The 17,500-nt window shown below is 35.9% G+C and overlaps 1 protein-coding gene across 1 annotated transcript in view; it reads right to left on the reverse strand.

Annotated features, from left to right (window-relative positions):
* Positions 1–15,703, reverse strand: part of LOC115209495 — a 30,951-nt gene extending 15,248 nt beyond the window's left edge. The window contains exons 1-2 of the mRNA XM_036501113.1: positions 15,652–15,703; positions 14,116–14,154 (exon numbers count right to left, since the gene is read on the reverse strand). Of these exons, the coding sequence (XP_036357006.1) occupies positions 14,116–14,154; positions 15,652–15,685 (73 nt within the window). The 5' untranslated portion in view covers positions 15,686–15,703. The remainder of the gene's footprint in view (positions 1–14,115; positions 14,155–15,651) is intronic.
* Positions 15,704–17,500: the final 1,797 nt, after the last annotated feature.

Raw genomic sequence — 17,500 nt, forward strand, 5'->3', positions numbered from 1 at the left:
CAATTCTACAGTATTCCAAGATACACAAAAGTGAGAAAATAAGTATCGCATGCAAGATAGCCACAGACAAAATAATTAAAGTCCCTAATCCTAATGACCTCAAATTAAGACCGATAATAGCAGGTCCCACATTCAAAACCCACCGCCTCAGTAACTTTTTAGATACCCTCTTAAAACCACTCCTTAAACATGTCAAAAGCTATATAAGGGATGACCTGGATATGCTCAATCACCTGCCTAAAACAATAAACAAAAACACCCTACTAGTATCCTTCGATGTAGTCAACCTCTATTCCAATATCCCCCACAACCTAGGAATAGAGGCAATTCAATTCTGGCTAGAGAATCACGCCAACGAACTCCCACATCGCATCAAAAATAACTACTTCGCCTTCAAAGACAACTTCTACCGACAAAAATCGGGGACTGCGATGGGTACGCAAATGGTCCCCTCCTTTGCCAACCTACTCATAGGATATCTAGAAATCAGTCTGTATCGTAAGGTTCTAGAAAGATATGGCAGCACTTTCTCCCTCTACATAGAAAACAACTGGAAGAGATACCTAGATGACTGTTTCATTCTTTGGCATGAAAATATAGAGAAACTCAAAGAATTCCAAGCAATTTTAAATGGACTGGACGTAAACATCCAATTCACAATGGAATATAGCCAGCAACAACTCCCCTTCCTCGACATCCTCATTAAGAAATCTAATAATGTAATAGAAACAGATATATACTATAAGCCTATGGATTCCAAGCAATATCTACCATTCAATTCATGCCACCCCAGACACACAAGAATGAATATCCCCTTCAATCTAGCAAAAAGGATATGTACTATAGTTTCTAATGCAAACACCAGAGATACACGACTACATGAACTAAAAGATACCCTCATCACCAGGAACTACCTACCTTCACTAATTGACATATGCATTCAACGTGCCCTTCAACTCAACATCCAGGAAATCAGACATCCCAAATTAAAGAAAAATTTACGACCAAAAGCCTTACCATACATCTCCACACACAACCCTCTCAACAATGAAGCCTCCGACACCATCCTCCAAAACATACCCCTGCTAGAAAAGGACCACAGAATGAACTTAATACTCCAAACACACGATCATAAAAAGCAAGAGACAGCCCAAATCTATGAAAAGTCTCCTAACACAAGCCCGAATACGCTCATCAACACAGAAGTCGACAGTAAAAAAATGTGGAAGACCCAATTGTGGGATATGCGATTATCTAATTGAGGGATCAGAGTTCTCCTTCAAACAGGAACAACGTTTCACAGTGAAAAGCAACTTTACATGTGCTTCGGAGAACCTGATATACACACTAACCTACTCTGGGTTTCAAGAGCAATACATAGGCCAAACAAAAAATAGTTTACGTAAAAGAATGACCCTGCACAGATCCCAGATAAAAATTCCCCTAAACAGAAAAATAGCATTCAGCCAACACATAGATATTTGCGACAACAACAGAACTCCAGGCTTCAGGATTTTTTCCCTCTACCAATTCAAGGACGATATAATCGGGGGTCAACGAATTAGTAAAGAAACTCTCTTTATTACAAAATACAGACCCCTTCTGAATGCGCCTACGATAAACGATATATCCACATCGGCCTTAGAATAACACGAATACACACGCAAATATTACATTCTAAGAATCCATTAAAAATCAGCCCCAATCACTGCTATAATCTATAACGTGCCAACTTTAAGTCATCCAACACCTCACTACTTTCACTCATTCTATCTCCTTCTTCTCTTCTTCTTCTCTCTTTCTTCTTCTTCTCTCTTCTTCTTCTCTTCTTCTTCTTCTTCTCTTCTTCTTCTCTTCTCTTCTTCTTCTTCTCTTCTTCTTCTTCTTCTTCTTCTTCTTCTTCTTCACCCTTCTTCTTCTTCTTCTTCTTCTTCTTTTTTCTTCTCTTCGCTTCTCCCCTTTCCTTCCTAACTTTATCTCTAATGCTTTTTAGTATAACACCTACACAAATTCTATAAACAAAACTTCCAATAGAATTTTTTTTCATGAATTGAACAGCAACTGCTAGCCTCCACTGACCATTCAAAATACTACAATCAAGACATTCTCAAATTCTTCGTCTCCTTCCTCCCCTCCACTTCCTTTTCCTCCTCCTTCTTCTTCCCTACCAAGAATTCACAACGACCTCGAACCCACAAGAGTAAACAAGAGAGACGGTGAAAGGCAGAAACAAAGAAAATGCCACTTATATTTGAACACTATACAAATATTCTTTTAAAAAAACTTTTCTTTTAATTTTTCTAAATTTAATTATTTAATTGTTACAGTTGAAAAGGTCTCAATGACTGGAACCGGTACTGAAATGTTCTTTATAAAATTATTTTAGCATTTTCTATCCTGACTTGTTTTTTCATATATATAGGGTGTTCAAAATGTCTCTCCTCAGGGAATTTTCTACGTCCTGCATATCCTAAAAGACGCAATCATAACCTTCACACGTTCCATACCACGTCAAAACATGTCTAGAAGAGTCAACTTATGTATTGAAAATGAAGAACGACACTTTCAACACGTCTTATAAAGTTTTGCAAAATCTAATATATTCTTCTGTTGTCGTATGCGATCTTAGAAATATATATGTTTCACCAACGCTGCCTTCGTGCCATCATTATCATCTACTGGACCGACTATATCACCAACACTGAGGTCCTCAAGCGATCACCAGCCTAGAAGCCATTTTACTTGCGACACGATTATGTTGGGCACGTTGACAGGATGAAAGACCACCGCCTACGTAAGATCATCATGTGCGGTGAGTTCACTACTGTCCCCCGCAACAAGGGGGAGGGGCACCAAACAAACGTTACAAGGACTGCCTACAGCAGTCCCTTAGCGTTTGTGACATTGATTATCGTGAGTGGTCCACTCTAAAAGCTGACCGTGTTACTGGGTTGCATACCATCAGCGATGTGGTTTCCTCCTTTGAGATCTCTCGCAGTGTCTCTCTTGAAGACAAACATCAAAGGCAAACACATTTTTCTGCTGCATAATGAGATCCCGGACAACCATACCTCTGTCATTCTTACAATCGGATTGTCGATCCAACATCGGCCTTATCAGCCATGAGCGAGTGTACAGACATCGTGGACAACAGCCTTCCTAATTTTTGTCAGCGAAGCGAAGCTAATATATATATATATATATATATATATATATATATATATATATATTAATATATTTATATATTCCTACATATATATATATATTATATATATATATATATATATATATATAACATATATATATATATATACATTATATATACATATATATATATATCTAATATATAATATATATATATATATATATATAATATATATATTATATATATATATATACATATATATATATATACATATATATATATATAATATATATATATATATGTATATATATACTTTATTAAGTAGTATACAATAAAAACGGACATGATATGGATGAAGAAAAATTATGCAAAATATTTAGACAACTTCCTAGACATTAAAATGAATCTTGACACAGGAAAATTTAAACCGTACCACAAACCAAAAGAGGTAGCCTCGTACATAGATAATGGTTCCACCACCACCAGTAATTAAACCACCCACCAGCAGTAATTAAACAAATGGTTAACAGCTTTAGCAGGCGCGTCTCCAATTTATCCGCCGACGAAGACACTTTTGAAAAAGCCGCCCCATATTATAATGCTGCATTAGAAAGATCCCCCTTTAAGAATAACATATACTACATTGAACCAAAAATAAATAGACGAAGAAGACGCAGAGAGAAGGAAATTTTATGGTTTAACCCACCTTTAGCATGAATGTAGGTACTAACAAAGCTAGAATTTCTTAAAGCTAATAGACAGCTACTTACTATACTCACACAAATACCACAAGATCTTCAACAAAAATACTGTCAAAGTTAGCTATAGTTATCTCCCCAATGTAGGGTCAATAATATAAACACACCAGAACACCCCAGAAATACAAGCAAATGTAGATCCGAAAACCGCTGTCCTCTAAGCAACAACTGTCTTGTGAAAGAATTCGTATACAAGCGTCATTCAGAGACAAAAATATTAAAAAACATGCAAAATCTCTGTCAAATGATATAGACATTGAAAGAAGGTAGAGTATCAACCCCCAGATAGAATGGAAAATTCTTGCTAAAGCATTAAGTAATGAGGACAGGTACCAAATGTGAACCTCTGTATTACTGAAAAATTAAACATTATATAATCAACAGATACATGTTAAACATTAGGGATTAGCCTTCTCTTCCTGCATACACAAGCATATTTTGCACTCAGATACTTCAAAGAAGAGCCATTACCTGCGACGGTAATCCCAACAGAGTAGCCCGTCCTGAACGTGAAATCTGAACACACAAGCACACAATACACACACACAAGAAATATGCCACAACGATGATCTACCTCAGCACACAAGTTAAGAACACCACACCCAGAATAAAAACAAAATAATGCAAATTGAACAGACAATTTTCACAAGACAAATTCAAAGGAGACAAATATTCAAAAGATGGCTGTGTGTGTGGTGTGTGTGTGAGAGAGAGAGAGAGAGAGAGAGAGAAGAGAGAGAGAGAGAGAGAGAGAGAGAGAGAAGGGAGATGAAGAGGGAGTCAGGTAAGCTTGCCAGTGTTCCAGCGTGTGAGCGAATTTATGTATAGAACTAGAGGGTCTTTTGAGAGGATCTAGCACAGCTAAGATATGGAAATTTACGAAATTTTTAAGAGTGTCTTCGGCAAGTTGGGACGAACTATCATAGCTAAGATATCGAAGTTTATAAACATCTTTAAGAAGCTATATAGTATTCTATCTATACACCCTTCATCGTATTTAAGATATAATGTCTATAGACATAACAATCTCAAAGTTTTAGTAAATATAGTAGTAGTAGTAGTAGTATTAGTAGTATTCTATCTATAACCCCTTCATCGTATTTAAGATATAATGTCTATAGTCGCAGGAGTGGCTGTGTGGTAAGTAGCTTGTCTACCAACCACATGGTTCTGGGTTCAGTCCCACTGCGTGGCCATTGGGCAAGTGTCTTCTACTATGCCTCGGGCGACCAAGCCTTGTGAGTGGATTTGGTAGACGGAAACTGAAAGAAGCCCGTCGTATATATGTATATAAAATTATATATATATAATATATATATATATATATATATATATATATATATGCGTGTGTGTGTTTGTGTGTCTGTGTTTGTCCCCCTAGCATTGCTTGACAACCGATGCTGGTGTGTTTCCGTCCCCGAAACTTAGCGGTTCGGCCAAAGATACCGATAGAATAAGTACTAAGATTACAAAGAATACGTCCTGGGGTCGAGTTGCTCGATTAAAGGCGGTGCTCCAGCATGGCCGCAGTCAAATGACTGAAACAAGTAAAAGAGTAAAGAGTATAGACATAACAATCTCCAAGTTTTAATAAATATATCATTGTTGTTGTTGTTGTTGTTGTTGTTGTTATTATTATTCAGTAGTATATTTTTTATATCCTGCTTTCACTTCACTACCGAGCGCAGCTCTGTGTGCCTTGGGTATGTGCTGTGGTTTGTTGTGATCCTCTGATGGTTATTGTATGGAAAGTGTTCTACGTAGGATGTGTGCAGTGCCTAGTAGTGCAATTTTCTGTATGTTATATGTGTTTGTAAGTCCTGGTGTTTTTGTTATGTATTTGTCTGAATATTTTTTATCATGCCTAATGCACCTATTATGATAGGAATTGTCTCTGTTTTTAGATTCCAGATTCTGGTTACATCTATTTCCAGGTCTTTGTATTTTGAAAGTTTCTCCATTTCTTTTAGAGAACGTTGTCATCCGCTGGTATTGATACATCACTTAGAAAACATGATTTTCTTCATGATCTCTGACAACTATATCTGGTCTGTTAGCCTTAATTTCTCTATCTGTGTTTATTGGCATATCCCAGAGTATGGTTGCTTTCTCGTTTTCTGTGACCTTTTCTGGTGTGTGCCTATACCATCTTTTTTCTGTTGTTATTCCATGTTGGCATAGTTTCCAGTGTATATAGGTCCCAACTCTGTCGTGTTTGTGAATATATTCCTTCTTAGCCAGGACTGGGCAGCCAGAGATAATATGATTTATTGTTTCTTGTCCATCTCCACATATTCTGCAGTTACTTGTTATATTTCTTTTCATTACATGTTTTTGGTAATTTCTGGTGGGGAGGCTTTGGTCTTGTGCTGCAATTAAACATCCTTCTGTGTCTGCTTTGAGTCCTGAGCTTCTCAACCATTGTTGGGATTTTTCTTTGTCTATTTCTTTTGCATTTAGTTTAGTCCAGTATTTGCCATGAAGGGGCTTTTCTTGTCATCGTTTTATCATGGTTCGTTGCTGTTCTATTTTTAGTTTGGATTTCATTTGTTTTATAGCTTTTGTTGTTTCTTCTTCTTCTTCTTCTTCTTCTTCTTCTTCTTCTTCTTCTTCTTCTTCTTCTTCTTCTTCTTCTTCTCTTCTTCTTCTTCTTCTTCTTCTTCTTCTTCTTCATATTTGTTAGGTGGTTTTATTTCTTGTTTGTATTTGTCAGCTTCCTTAAATACTGAGAACAGTTTTTTGTTTTGCTCGTGTTTTGCCGCTATTTGTATCAATTTTCCTTCCTTCTGAAGTAGATATCTTTGCAGTCCTATGGTGGTTATTTTATAGTAGTTTTCCAGCTGTATAAGGCCTCTACCACCTTCTATACGTTGTATATTTAGCCTTTCTATGTCAGATTTTGGGTGATGCATCCTAGATCCTGTCATTATTTTTCTTGTTTTCCTATCTATTTTGGTCAGTTCATTTAGTGTCCAGTTAAGGATATTCTAGCTGTAACTTATAACTGGGACGGCTAAAGTGTTGATACCTATTATCTTGTTTTTAGCATTGAGCTCTGTTTTCAGTATTGATCTAACTCGTCTATAATATTCTTTTTTTTCATTTTCTCTTTCATTTGTGTGTGTTGTGTCTTATCTAGTTCATGGATTCCTAAGTATTTGTAAGTTTGGCTTTGGTCTAATTCTTTTATTTCATTGGTTTTATCTAGCGTGATGTTGCTACTCTGAACTAGTTTTCCTCTTTTCAGGGTTACTTTGGCGCATTTCTCTAATCCAAATTTCACATCTATTTCTTTGGTAAATCCATGAACTGTCATTAATAGTGCTTCCAGCTGTTTGTCATTTGCAGCGTATAGTTTTAGGTCATCCATATATAAAAGGTGGCTGATCATTTTGCCGTAACATTTATATCCGCATCCAGTTCTATTTAGCATATCAGATAGAGGTGACAGTGCAAAGCAGAAAAGGAGTAGAGAGAGCGTGTCTCCCTGGAATATTCCTCTTCTAATGGGGATGTCTTTGGTTTTCATGAGTCCCTCTTTTGTTTGGAGCTGTAGCACTGTTTGCCATTTATTCATAGAGTGTCCTATGAATTTTATAATTGTTGGTGCTACTTTGTTAATGGCTAGTGTTTCGAGGATCCATGTATGGGGGATGCTATCAAACGCCTTTTTGTAGTCGATCCAGGCCATACTGTGACCTTTCTTCTCTCTGTGGCTGTCTTCAGTTATGTCTTTATTAATCATTAGTTGATCTTTACAGCCATATGAGCCTTTGCGGCATCCTTTCTGCTCTTCTGGAAACAGGTTGTTTTCGTCCAGGTGCTTGTTCAACCTTTGCGATATCACTGCAGTAAATGCCTTGTACATTGTAGGGAGACAGGTTATTGGTCTGTAGTTTTCTGGTTTTGCTGTCTCATTTGATTTGTGAATTAAGATGATTTTCCCTTTCGTGAGCCATTCAGGCATTGTCTCTGGCTCTGCTAGTATGTTGTTAAAGTTTTCAGCCAGCTTTTTGTGCATTCCTGTAAGATATTTCAACCAGAAGTTGGGGATCTTGTCATGCCTAGGTGCCTTCCAGTTGCTTAGTCTTTGCAGTGCCTGGGTGACTTCTTCAGTTGTTATGGGGGTCCAAAGTTGCTTAGATGCTGAGTTTGTTGTTTTAAACCCCCTTCTTTGGTTATTCGTTCGCCGACCATATTTCTCTCCAGAATATTTCCACTTCTTCTGCCGTTGGTGCTGCAGTGATTTCTATTTTATTTTTGCCAAGTTCTTGGTAGAACTTTTTGGGGTTGGAGTTGAACTTTTTGTTTTGTTCAAAGAAGCGCTGGCGTTTCTCGAACCGGCGGATCCTTTGTGCTTTGGCAAGGATATCTTGCTTCAGTTTTTCTTTTATCTCAGGTAAATCTTTTTCTGTGATGTTATATTTGCGGAGTATTTTTGTTTACTTTTTGTTGCTCAGTAGCGTTGATTGTCTACTGATTTCATTAAGAATCGACAGATATTTTCTCATTTTTTGTATTTTGTTTTGGTTGTTATTTATCCACAGGGTTTGTTTGGGTGGTGGTACTCCTGTTTGGATGGGTTTGAGTGAGTATCCAGCTTCTTTTGTGGCTGCAGTGGCTGCTGCGTATACTAAGTCATTTAGCTCAGTGATATCGCTTTTTGTTTCAGTGGCTATTAGTTCCGTGACGGCTAGGTTTATGCTGTTTATAATTGTTGTTGTTTCGTCTATTTTGCTTTTTGGGAGGTATGGTCGGTGGTCCATTTTGAGCACTGTGGTTTTCAGTTCTTCGATTATTTTACTTTTTATATTATCATAATCATTAGGCTCCCCTTCGTTGTTTCCAGGTTTTAGATTTGTGTCGCTTTCTTTCTTATTTATATGTTTGTTTGCCGTGTTTTGGCTTGCTGTTTGTCGTGTATTATTATGCATCCTTACGGTTTGGGTTTGTTGCTTTTTGTTTACATCGTGTTTGTTGGGAATGTTACGTTTGTCTTCATGTTTTACTGTTTCAGTGTTTGTATTATTGGGCATTGTTGTGTGGCTTCTATCTACATTTTCCTGGTGTATTTTTTCTTTTAGATGTTCTATTTCTATTTCTGATATTTTTTTGCGTTGAGAATGTATCTTCGTACGTTAGCTAGTTTATTAGGGTTCATTGCTGTATCCAAGTCTATATTTATGTTATTTTCCTTCCATATTTTATATGTATGTGTTGTGTTTTCATTTTTTGGGTAGAGCACTGCTGTGAAGTATGCGTGTAGGATAGAAATGTATTCCTCACGTGTCCATTTATGTCTTTTGGGTTTTATTTGCGGGACATGAGGAACAACGTCCGGCCCATTATTTTGACGGTCGTCATTTTCGTAGGGTACCGGTCCGTTCAAATGAAATCTGTTGTCACATTATTTTGCACGTGTAGTTTTTCGTACATTTTGTGTTGTAAGTTTAAAGAACGTACTTCCCGATTGTTATTCTTGGGTTGAATAATATCGGTGGTATTTAATTTCTTCGTAGTTTTTTTGTACATGGTGTTTGGGGTCGGGGATGATCTGGTGTTGATGGATCGTAATGTTTCACGAATGTTTACATGTGTTGTGTTAGAGGTGGAGATGATATCGAGTTAAAATACATCATTTCGTTTCGAAAATAGTAATAAATTTCAATGAGTATTACTTACTCGGATATAGTCCAATCCTTTGTTAGTAAATTTTTGGCTCCATACGATGTCTTTGTTTTCGATGTTTGTGGATAGATTTCGGAGCTCTGTTTTATCGTTCTTACATCTTAAACGTCCCCCGGTGTTCCTCTTAAACGTCCCCCGGTGTTCTCTTAAACGTCCCCCGGTGTTCTCTTAAACGTCTCCCGGTGTTCTCTTAAACGTTTCCCGGTGTTCTCTTAAACGTCTCCCGGTGTTATTATTATTATTATTATTATTATTATTATTATTATTATTATTATTATTATTATTATTATTATTATTATTATTCAGTAGTCTTATTTTTATCACGTGCTTTCACTGCACTACCAGGCGCAGATCTGTGTGCCTTGAGTATGTGCTGTGCTTTATTGTAATGCTTTTATTTTTACAGCATTGAAAGTGTTTTACGTAGGATGTGTGCGGTGCCTAGTAGTGCTATTTTCTGTATGTTATATATACTTGTTAGTCGTTTTATGTATTTGTCAGAATATTTTTTTATCATACCTAATGCGCCTACTTTGATAGGAATTGTTTCTGTTTTTAGACTCCACATTCGAGTTACCTCCATTTGCAGATCTTTTTATTTTGAATGTTTCTCCGTTTCTTTTGGAGAAACATTGACGGATATATTTCTTTTTCATTCGCAAAATATGCATTTTTTTTAAAGACAATATAAAATCTGAAGATCGGCTATAATAATAAAGTTTTCCAGTCAAATTGCTATGAAGATATGATGTTGTGGGGATAAAATTGGAGGAAAAAGATACAGAGGTTTCAAAATCGAAAAAAACTGTATTTATAGCCAAAAGCGAGACATATATTTACTGCGTTTAGTGTAGCGGTGTCAACTATTCAAGCCAGCAGACTAAGGTGTCACATATTCATTGGTCCTGCTTCAACAACCCTGCGAAGAAAGCTTGCAGTTCCAAGCAATGCTGGTTTTAGTAGGTGTCCTACCGTCACACCTGAACCAATCTTTTTCAGCTATGTTGGTATTTGAGTGCTGATACTTCCAAGTGCACCAATTACTATTGGTATCACGACTACTCTCTTTATTGACCGCAACCTTCGTATTTCCCACTTTAAATCCTCATAGTTGTTTATTTTTTCTTCTTCTTTCACATTGATCCTGTTATCACCGGGTATGCTATGTTGATTATCATACATGTCCTTTCTTTTTTATTCACCACAACAATGTCCGGTGTCGGGTGATCGCACTGGATCTTTGCATCCCACAAGATTTTACAATTATCATATTCGGTGACTCCTTCTAGACTTTACTCATAGCACGTCTTTGCTCTTTGTAGGCCGTGATTTCCACAGATCTTCCCATAGATCATTCTTGCTACATGTCATGGCGTCTTTTGTATTCCTGTTGTGCCCAATTTTGGGCATCCACTAAACGATGTGGCATACCGTTTCACTTCTCACACCATCCATTCTGCTTTTGTCGCTATCGGCAGTACTGTCGATTCTGCACTTCATATAGCTGGTCCTTAACGTTTATTCCTGAGCTGCACATATGAGTACTTCTGTCTCTAGCTTCAGGTTACTCATCCTCATCCATAACCAACGGTCCACTGCAACTGTTTTGGCCCGCATATCTCTTACATTTTCTTTTCTTTCCATGCTTTTGTTTTCTTCATTTCTTGTTTAAATTTTTCTTTCGTTACACATTTTTTAGATTTGAGGACGCTGACCTTCTTCATGTGTTTCAACAGTGGTTCCACGGCACATTTTATATACTACACTAATCTGTTTTCCTCTGCTTCAATACAGTCCCGGAAAATGATCAAACCTCTCCCACTCTTTCTTCTGGACAAGTACAGCCTATCGGTGCCACTCTTAAGGTAGAAGACTCCACATGCTGTCAACATTTTTCTTGTCTTAGTATCCATTTTCTTCACTTCTCTCTTTTGCCATTTTATAATTCCTACTCTATACCACCCCACACCAATAATAAAAATGATAGTAATAATAATAATTATTATTATTAATATTATTATTGTTGTTGTTGTTGTTGTTGTTGTTATCACTAAAGGCGGCGATCTGGGAGAATCGTTAGCACGTCGGGCGAAACGCTTAGTGGTATTTCGTCTACCTTCTGAGTTCAAACACTAGGGTCGATGTAATCGACTACATCCTACCTAAAATTTCTGGACTTGTGCCTATTGTAGAAAGGATTATTATTATTGTTGTTGTTGTTGTTGTTGTTATTATTATTATTATTATTTCGGTTTGGCACAGGTTTGGTCTTATTCTTGGTAGTATTTATGTGTATGACGGGTTACTATCTGTAACGTTAGATATTCACAAGTTTTCAGCAGTCTTTGAAGTGCTTAGAACACCCCTGATAACCTTTGCTGTCCCAAAGAAGACAAACTTTCTGTTGGAGCACTACCAGGCGTACTATTTCAAACTCACAAAATCTTACATTTCTCCGATGCCAGTACTCTTTCCATTCAATGATTGCACCATGTGTTTCCAGTTTCAAATCCCCATTTCTGGCACAGTTTATAATGTAAAACATTTACAACTTGATCGTACTTCCATTTCTTATATTCTTCCGTTGCCAACTTAGGGCATTCTTCCACAATGTGTGCTACTATCTCGTTCCAAATTGCACAGGCTCTACGTTTTACCCAAGTTGTTTGTTTTTATTGCTTGATCTTGAGCTGCTACAGTTAGGCACTCTTTCTTTTTTTAATTGTTCTTTTTTAACCAAGCCTAATATTTTGTTCCACGTACATGGCCATGCATAATTATCCACAAGTTTTCAGTAGTCTTTCAATTGCTTAGAACTCTTCTTATAACCCTTGCTGTCCCTAAGATGCAAACTTTCTATAGGAGCTCTATCGAGCATTCTATTTTAACATCCTTCAGCCATTTGTCTATACCTTGACTTACTATTCCCAACGCACTAATTATTATACGCAGGACTTTTACTGTTCGCATGCTCCAAATTCTTCTCATTTCAAATTCATTATTATTATTATTATTATTATTATTATTATTATTATTATTATTATTATTATTATTCTCATCATCATCATCATCCTCATCGTCATTATTATTAATGAATGGCGACATAAACTATAAAGCTAAACATCTTATCAAGTAAGCTATCCAGAAACCTATCAAACGGAGTAGTAGTAGTAGTAGTAGTAGTAGTAGTAGTAGTAGTAGTAGTAGTAGTAGTAGTAGTAGTAGTTGTAGTAGTAGTAGTAGTAGTAGTAATAGTAGTAGTAGTAGTAGTAGTAGTAGTAGTAGTAGTAGTAGTAGTAGTAGTATATCGAATTTAACATTAGCAATTTGAAGTATATCGTTGATGACCACAAAAAGGCTAAGACATAGATGTAGCGATAGAAATACTTTGATTGATTGACAGATAAGCAGACGGAGAGGAAGGTTTAAAATTACTTACGACTTGGCCCGTAGTCTGTCCAAAAAGAAACAAAATTGATAATATTATATTCAAAACTGATTCATTAAAAGCCATAGATTAGAGCAAGAAGCAAAATACATATGTATGTGTATATATGTAGTGGGGAGCAAAATGAGTAACTTTTGATTCCTCATTTTCTCCTTACATGTTTGAAAATCATTACATTGCAAGTATAGCATTACTATTTTCTACTGCTGGATCATTTTTAGGAGTAAAAATGGGTCAGCACAGCTGTTGTTGTTGTTGAAGTTTAAAGCGTTCAGAACATAGTCAGATAGCAGGTCCCATTTTTCTTAAGAAAATTTTCCTTAATTTTGACCCGATTGGAATTGAGGTTGCTAATAAAATATCTGGATAGTTTTTGGCGCTTAATAATCCATATTCTTTTCCCTGTTGGATTCCAAGTCAATTTTTTTCCACACTAATATCTAATTTAATCATTTTAAAGTTTCAACAGTGATGTCTAAGATGAGTAATTATCGGCTAATTTCAATAGTCGATAAGTACTGTATGGTGTGTAAATACATCAGGAAGAAGACACTCCAGCATATCGTGATGAAGCTACAGCGAATATTTTATGTTGAGTTGGTTTTTTTTTTTAGTCGAGTTTCTTTAATTTCATATCACGTGCCATTTTCGCCTGATCTTTTTTTATTTAACTTTTTTCTTGCATTTCTGATCTTTCTTGTGTCTAGGGATAGCTAGGGATGTGTATGAGTCTCTTTTCTGGAGAATTTATCTTTACCTTATCATGGCTTACTCGTTTTGCCCCGGCCAAAGTTGTCTTTTATATACTCAAAGAGAATGGCGATAATTTTCTAAAATAGTGATGAGATCGTATTATAATGCTTTTAATGCATTTAGTGAAGGCCATTTCCTTACCTAATATAGTTTTTGTAATGTAGTGAACATTTGTAGAAAATACATTTTGCCTCAAAGTCAAAAATGCAGAAAAGGCTCCTCGTTGAGCCCCATTACCACCACAACCTATATATATGAGAGAGAAAGAGAGAGAGGGAGGGAGAGAGAGAGAGCATATTGACGGTGTATTAAACTTTACTTACATGGATTTCCCGCTATGCCCAGACATAGAGTCGCAATTACTACAAATAAAGAATATTATTTATTAGATTAAATTAAAATCGTAACGATTTTGTTTGGTTATTTAAAAAATTACAAGGATAATATATTGTAAGTGATTTAATTGATTCTGTTAAAGAACCGATATATGTTAGGTTAGAAAGAAAGTTCTGTCACAATTTTGACATAATCAGTTCGAGGGTACGTTTGCAATACTTACTGTTTAATAAGCTTTAATTTTTACATTCCAATGTTTTTCTTTTTCTTTTATTTTTGTTTGTTTGTCGATTGTACCATAGTGTTCTTTTTTTTCGTATCGTTTTTACCCCTTTTAAAATTACTTTAGATTAGATTTTGCACATGTTAGAAACTGCTTACGGTATAAATTCGAAAAAGGCTCTGCTGCAATGGAAGTCACTAGAAATATTTGTTGTCTGTAAAAATTAAGCTTTGTCCGGAAATGTCAATAATAGTTTCGTTAGTTTCGCTCGAGATTTTTTTTCTGTTGTTCTGTTTAAAAACCGTAGTTGAGGAAAATCCCAACCAAACTGCATGAGTGTTACCAAAACAATTCAATTCAAATCACTCTTAAATCATAAAATACCTTAATGGACTAAGTAAGAAAAGTATCTAAACTTGGCTGCTGCGACCCTATCATCTGATTGCCGCTCAGCATAATCATAGAGTTTCCCTATGCTCGTCGTTAAAGAGTAGACTTGCTGCTGAATATTTCCTGGTAGAATCATAACAAATGGTGATCATAGGTTTTTTATAACTATATTCAACAAAAATGACAATGGTTAGCACCCAAGGAGAAAGAAGAATCCATCTCCGAACCAAGAGTATTCCCGAAAATATTATGCTTTGTATTTAGTGGTAGATGAAGGGTGGTCATCTATCTTAAAGTGTTAAACCAAAACGAAACAGTTAATGCAAAGTATTGTCGTAAACGAAAGCATTGCACAAAAATTTGCAGTAAAAGCACCCGTCATTGCTCAGTCGTAAGGGGTGTTGTTCTTACATCATAAAGCAAAACTACATGTTACCCACGTCACTCAGGGAAAGGTAATGGCACTAAATATTGAACTTTTGCCACATCCTCCTAACGCTCCTGACCATACTCCTTCTGACAATCATCTTTTCAGATTATTGTAACATTATTTAGATGGAAAACTGTTTATAAATTGTGAAGAGGTTAAAGATGTTGTTGAGAGTTTCTTTGCTTAAAAACTGAAGGATTTTCTGCTCGAGTGATCGACAGTTTGTAAATAGACGGAATTAGGTTATCAATAATGAGGGGAAATATTATGTTGAGTAGATATATTAATTAAGATCAAAGGAGTATTTCTTTCTTTCTTTCTCATCTTGAAATGTAACTGGACTTTTTCTAATAGTTTTTGATTCTCCTGGGAAGTTCAAATTTACTGTAGTGGAAATATAATTTAGAGATAGAGAGAAGTGGAGGAGAAAAGATGAGACAAAGTCACTACTCAAGAAAGTATGAAAACGGTGATACGTACCAGCAACAGCTGCAATAAACGATAGATTCTTCATCTTGGCGAATTATGCTGCAAAGTCCGAAAACCAGACCTTTTATAACATGGAATACCAAATATAATCAATATGTATATATCGAGCACAGATGGTGCATTAAATGTAATAAAACTGAAATACATGTGTGGGAACTATCAAACTATAAAGTGGGTGTATATGGTTACAGCCCAAATTTATCGGTATTTATTGCATATTCGAAGGAAAAATGGAATTAACCCTTGAATTCACGTGTTGGAATATGTACTGATGGGGTACCATCTATGACAGGCTCTATTAAAGGTTTTGTATCTCTCGTAAAACAACAAAATTCTAATGTTATACGTAATCATTGCTTCCAACACAGGAAGGTACTAGCTTCAAAAACAATACCAGTTGAGTTAAAGCAAGTATTAAGCCAAACTGTTGAAATGCGCCAAAACATTTTGACTTATTGTAAGGTGCGCCGTGAGTAAAAAAAGTTGGGGAAACACTGCTTTAGTTTGTTAACATTTGTGATTAGAGAAGATTATTCCTATAATAATATTAGCAAACTCCATAAGGGAATGGAGAAGGAAATTCGTTTATTTGTCGTTTATTTGTCGTTTATTTGAATGAATTTGTGTTGATTTTGATTCTCTGCACAAGCGCTTACTTTTACACACAAAAGTCAGATGACTCTCAGAACTTCAGAAGGAATTGCAAGCATTTTTAAAGAAGAAAAACACGAACGCTTCTTGGAATAACTCCACTGAGAATTTTAGTTTTCCAAGCTGGAATATTTAACAGAGATATTTGCACAACTTTAGCATCAACACCAGTAGTCAAAGTAGAGATGAAAACATTATCACTTCATCAGATAAGCTGGTTTCATCTAGAAAGAAAGTTGTAATTTGGGAAAATAGAGCTGAAGGTGGTAACTAAGAAATGTTTCCCTTAATACGTAAAAGCTGCATAAAAGAAATGACTCCTATTGTATTTGAACAAATCTAGAAGAAAAAATTAACATCTATTTTCTGTCATTGAACACAGAAGAGTATGATTGGGTTCGAATTTATTTGAGTTGGGATTTTCAACCCCCAATAGCATCAGATCCTAAAAAAGAGAGAGCTCCGTTGCATCGAAGAAGAAACTAGGGTTTATCTTTCTCAAATACATTCCATATTGAAAACGTTTCCAAAAAACATTAAGCGCATATCTCTCGCTGATAACTTTGCTGCATATATTGAAGTAAGCACATTTAATCCCTATTTCATTTGCCAACATTATAAAGAGGGTAGATATATAGACAGAGAGGTTGATTTCGTTCTTAAGAACATGATAGTAGTATGTTTACTCTCCGTCTGTATATGAAATCAACCTCTCTGTCTATATATCTACCCTCTTTATAATGTTGGCAAATGAAATAGGGATAAGAATGTGCATTGTCCGTTTAATTGGAAAATTCGATAAGTGGCTGAAGGTTGCTAGACATTTTAAAACTGATGTAATACTTACAGTGTTTAATAAAATGAAGTAGCATGAAGCAATTGTACTACACTACCTTGTATATACTTGTTGCTTATTTTGATTATATATATATATATATATATATATAGAAAGTAAAGGGTGAAGACCTCCTTCGCTCATGAATGACCATGGGATTGTATCTAGAAAGTTACCCCCCGAGGTACAAGTCCGGGCATTTCATTCACTTAGTTTACACTTTTATCACCTTCAAAGTATTCTTCATTTGAAGCAATGCATCGGTCCAGACGCAGTGCTGGAACTCTTGTAAAGTGATGCCTTTTAACGTCTCCGTCGCTTTTTTCTTCACCTCTTCCACATTTGCAAATTCCG

The sequence above is a fragment of the Octopus sinensis genome, linkage group LG3 (genome assembly GCF_006345805.1).
Source record: "Octopus sinensis linkage group LG3, ASM634580v1, whole genome shotgun sequence".
Lineage (NCBI taxonomy): Eukaryota > Metazoa > Mollusca > Cephalopoda > Octopoda > Octopodidae > Octopus > Octopus sinensis.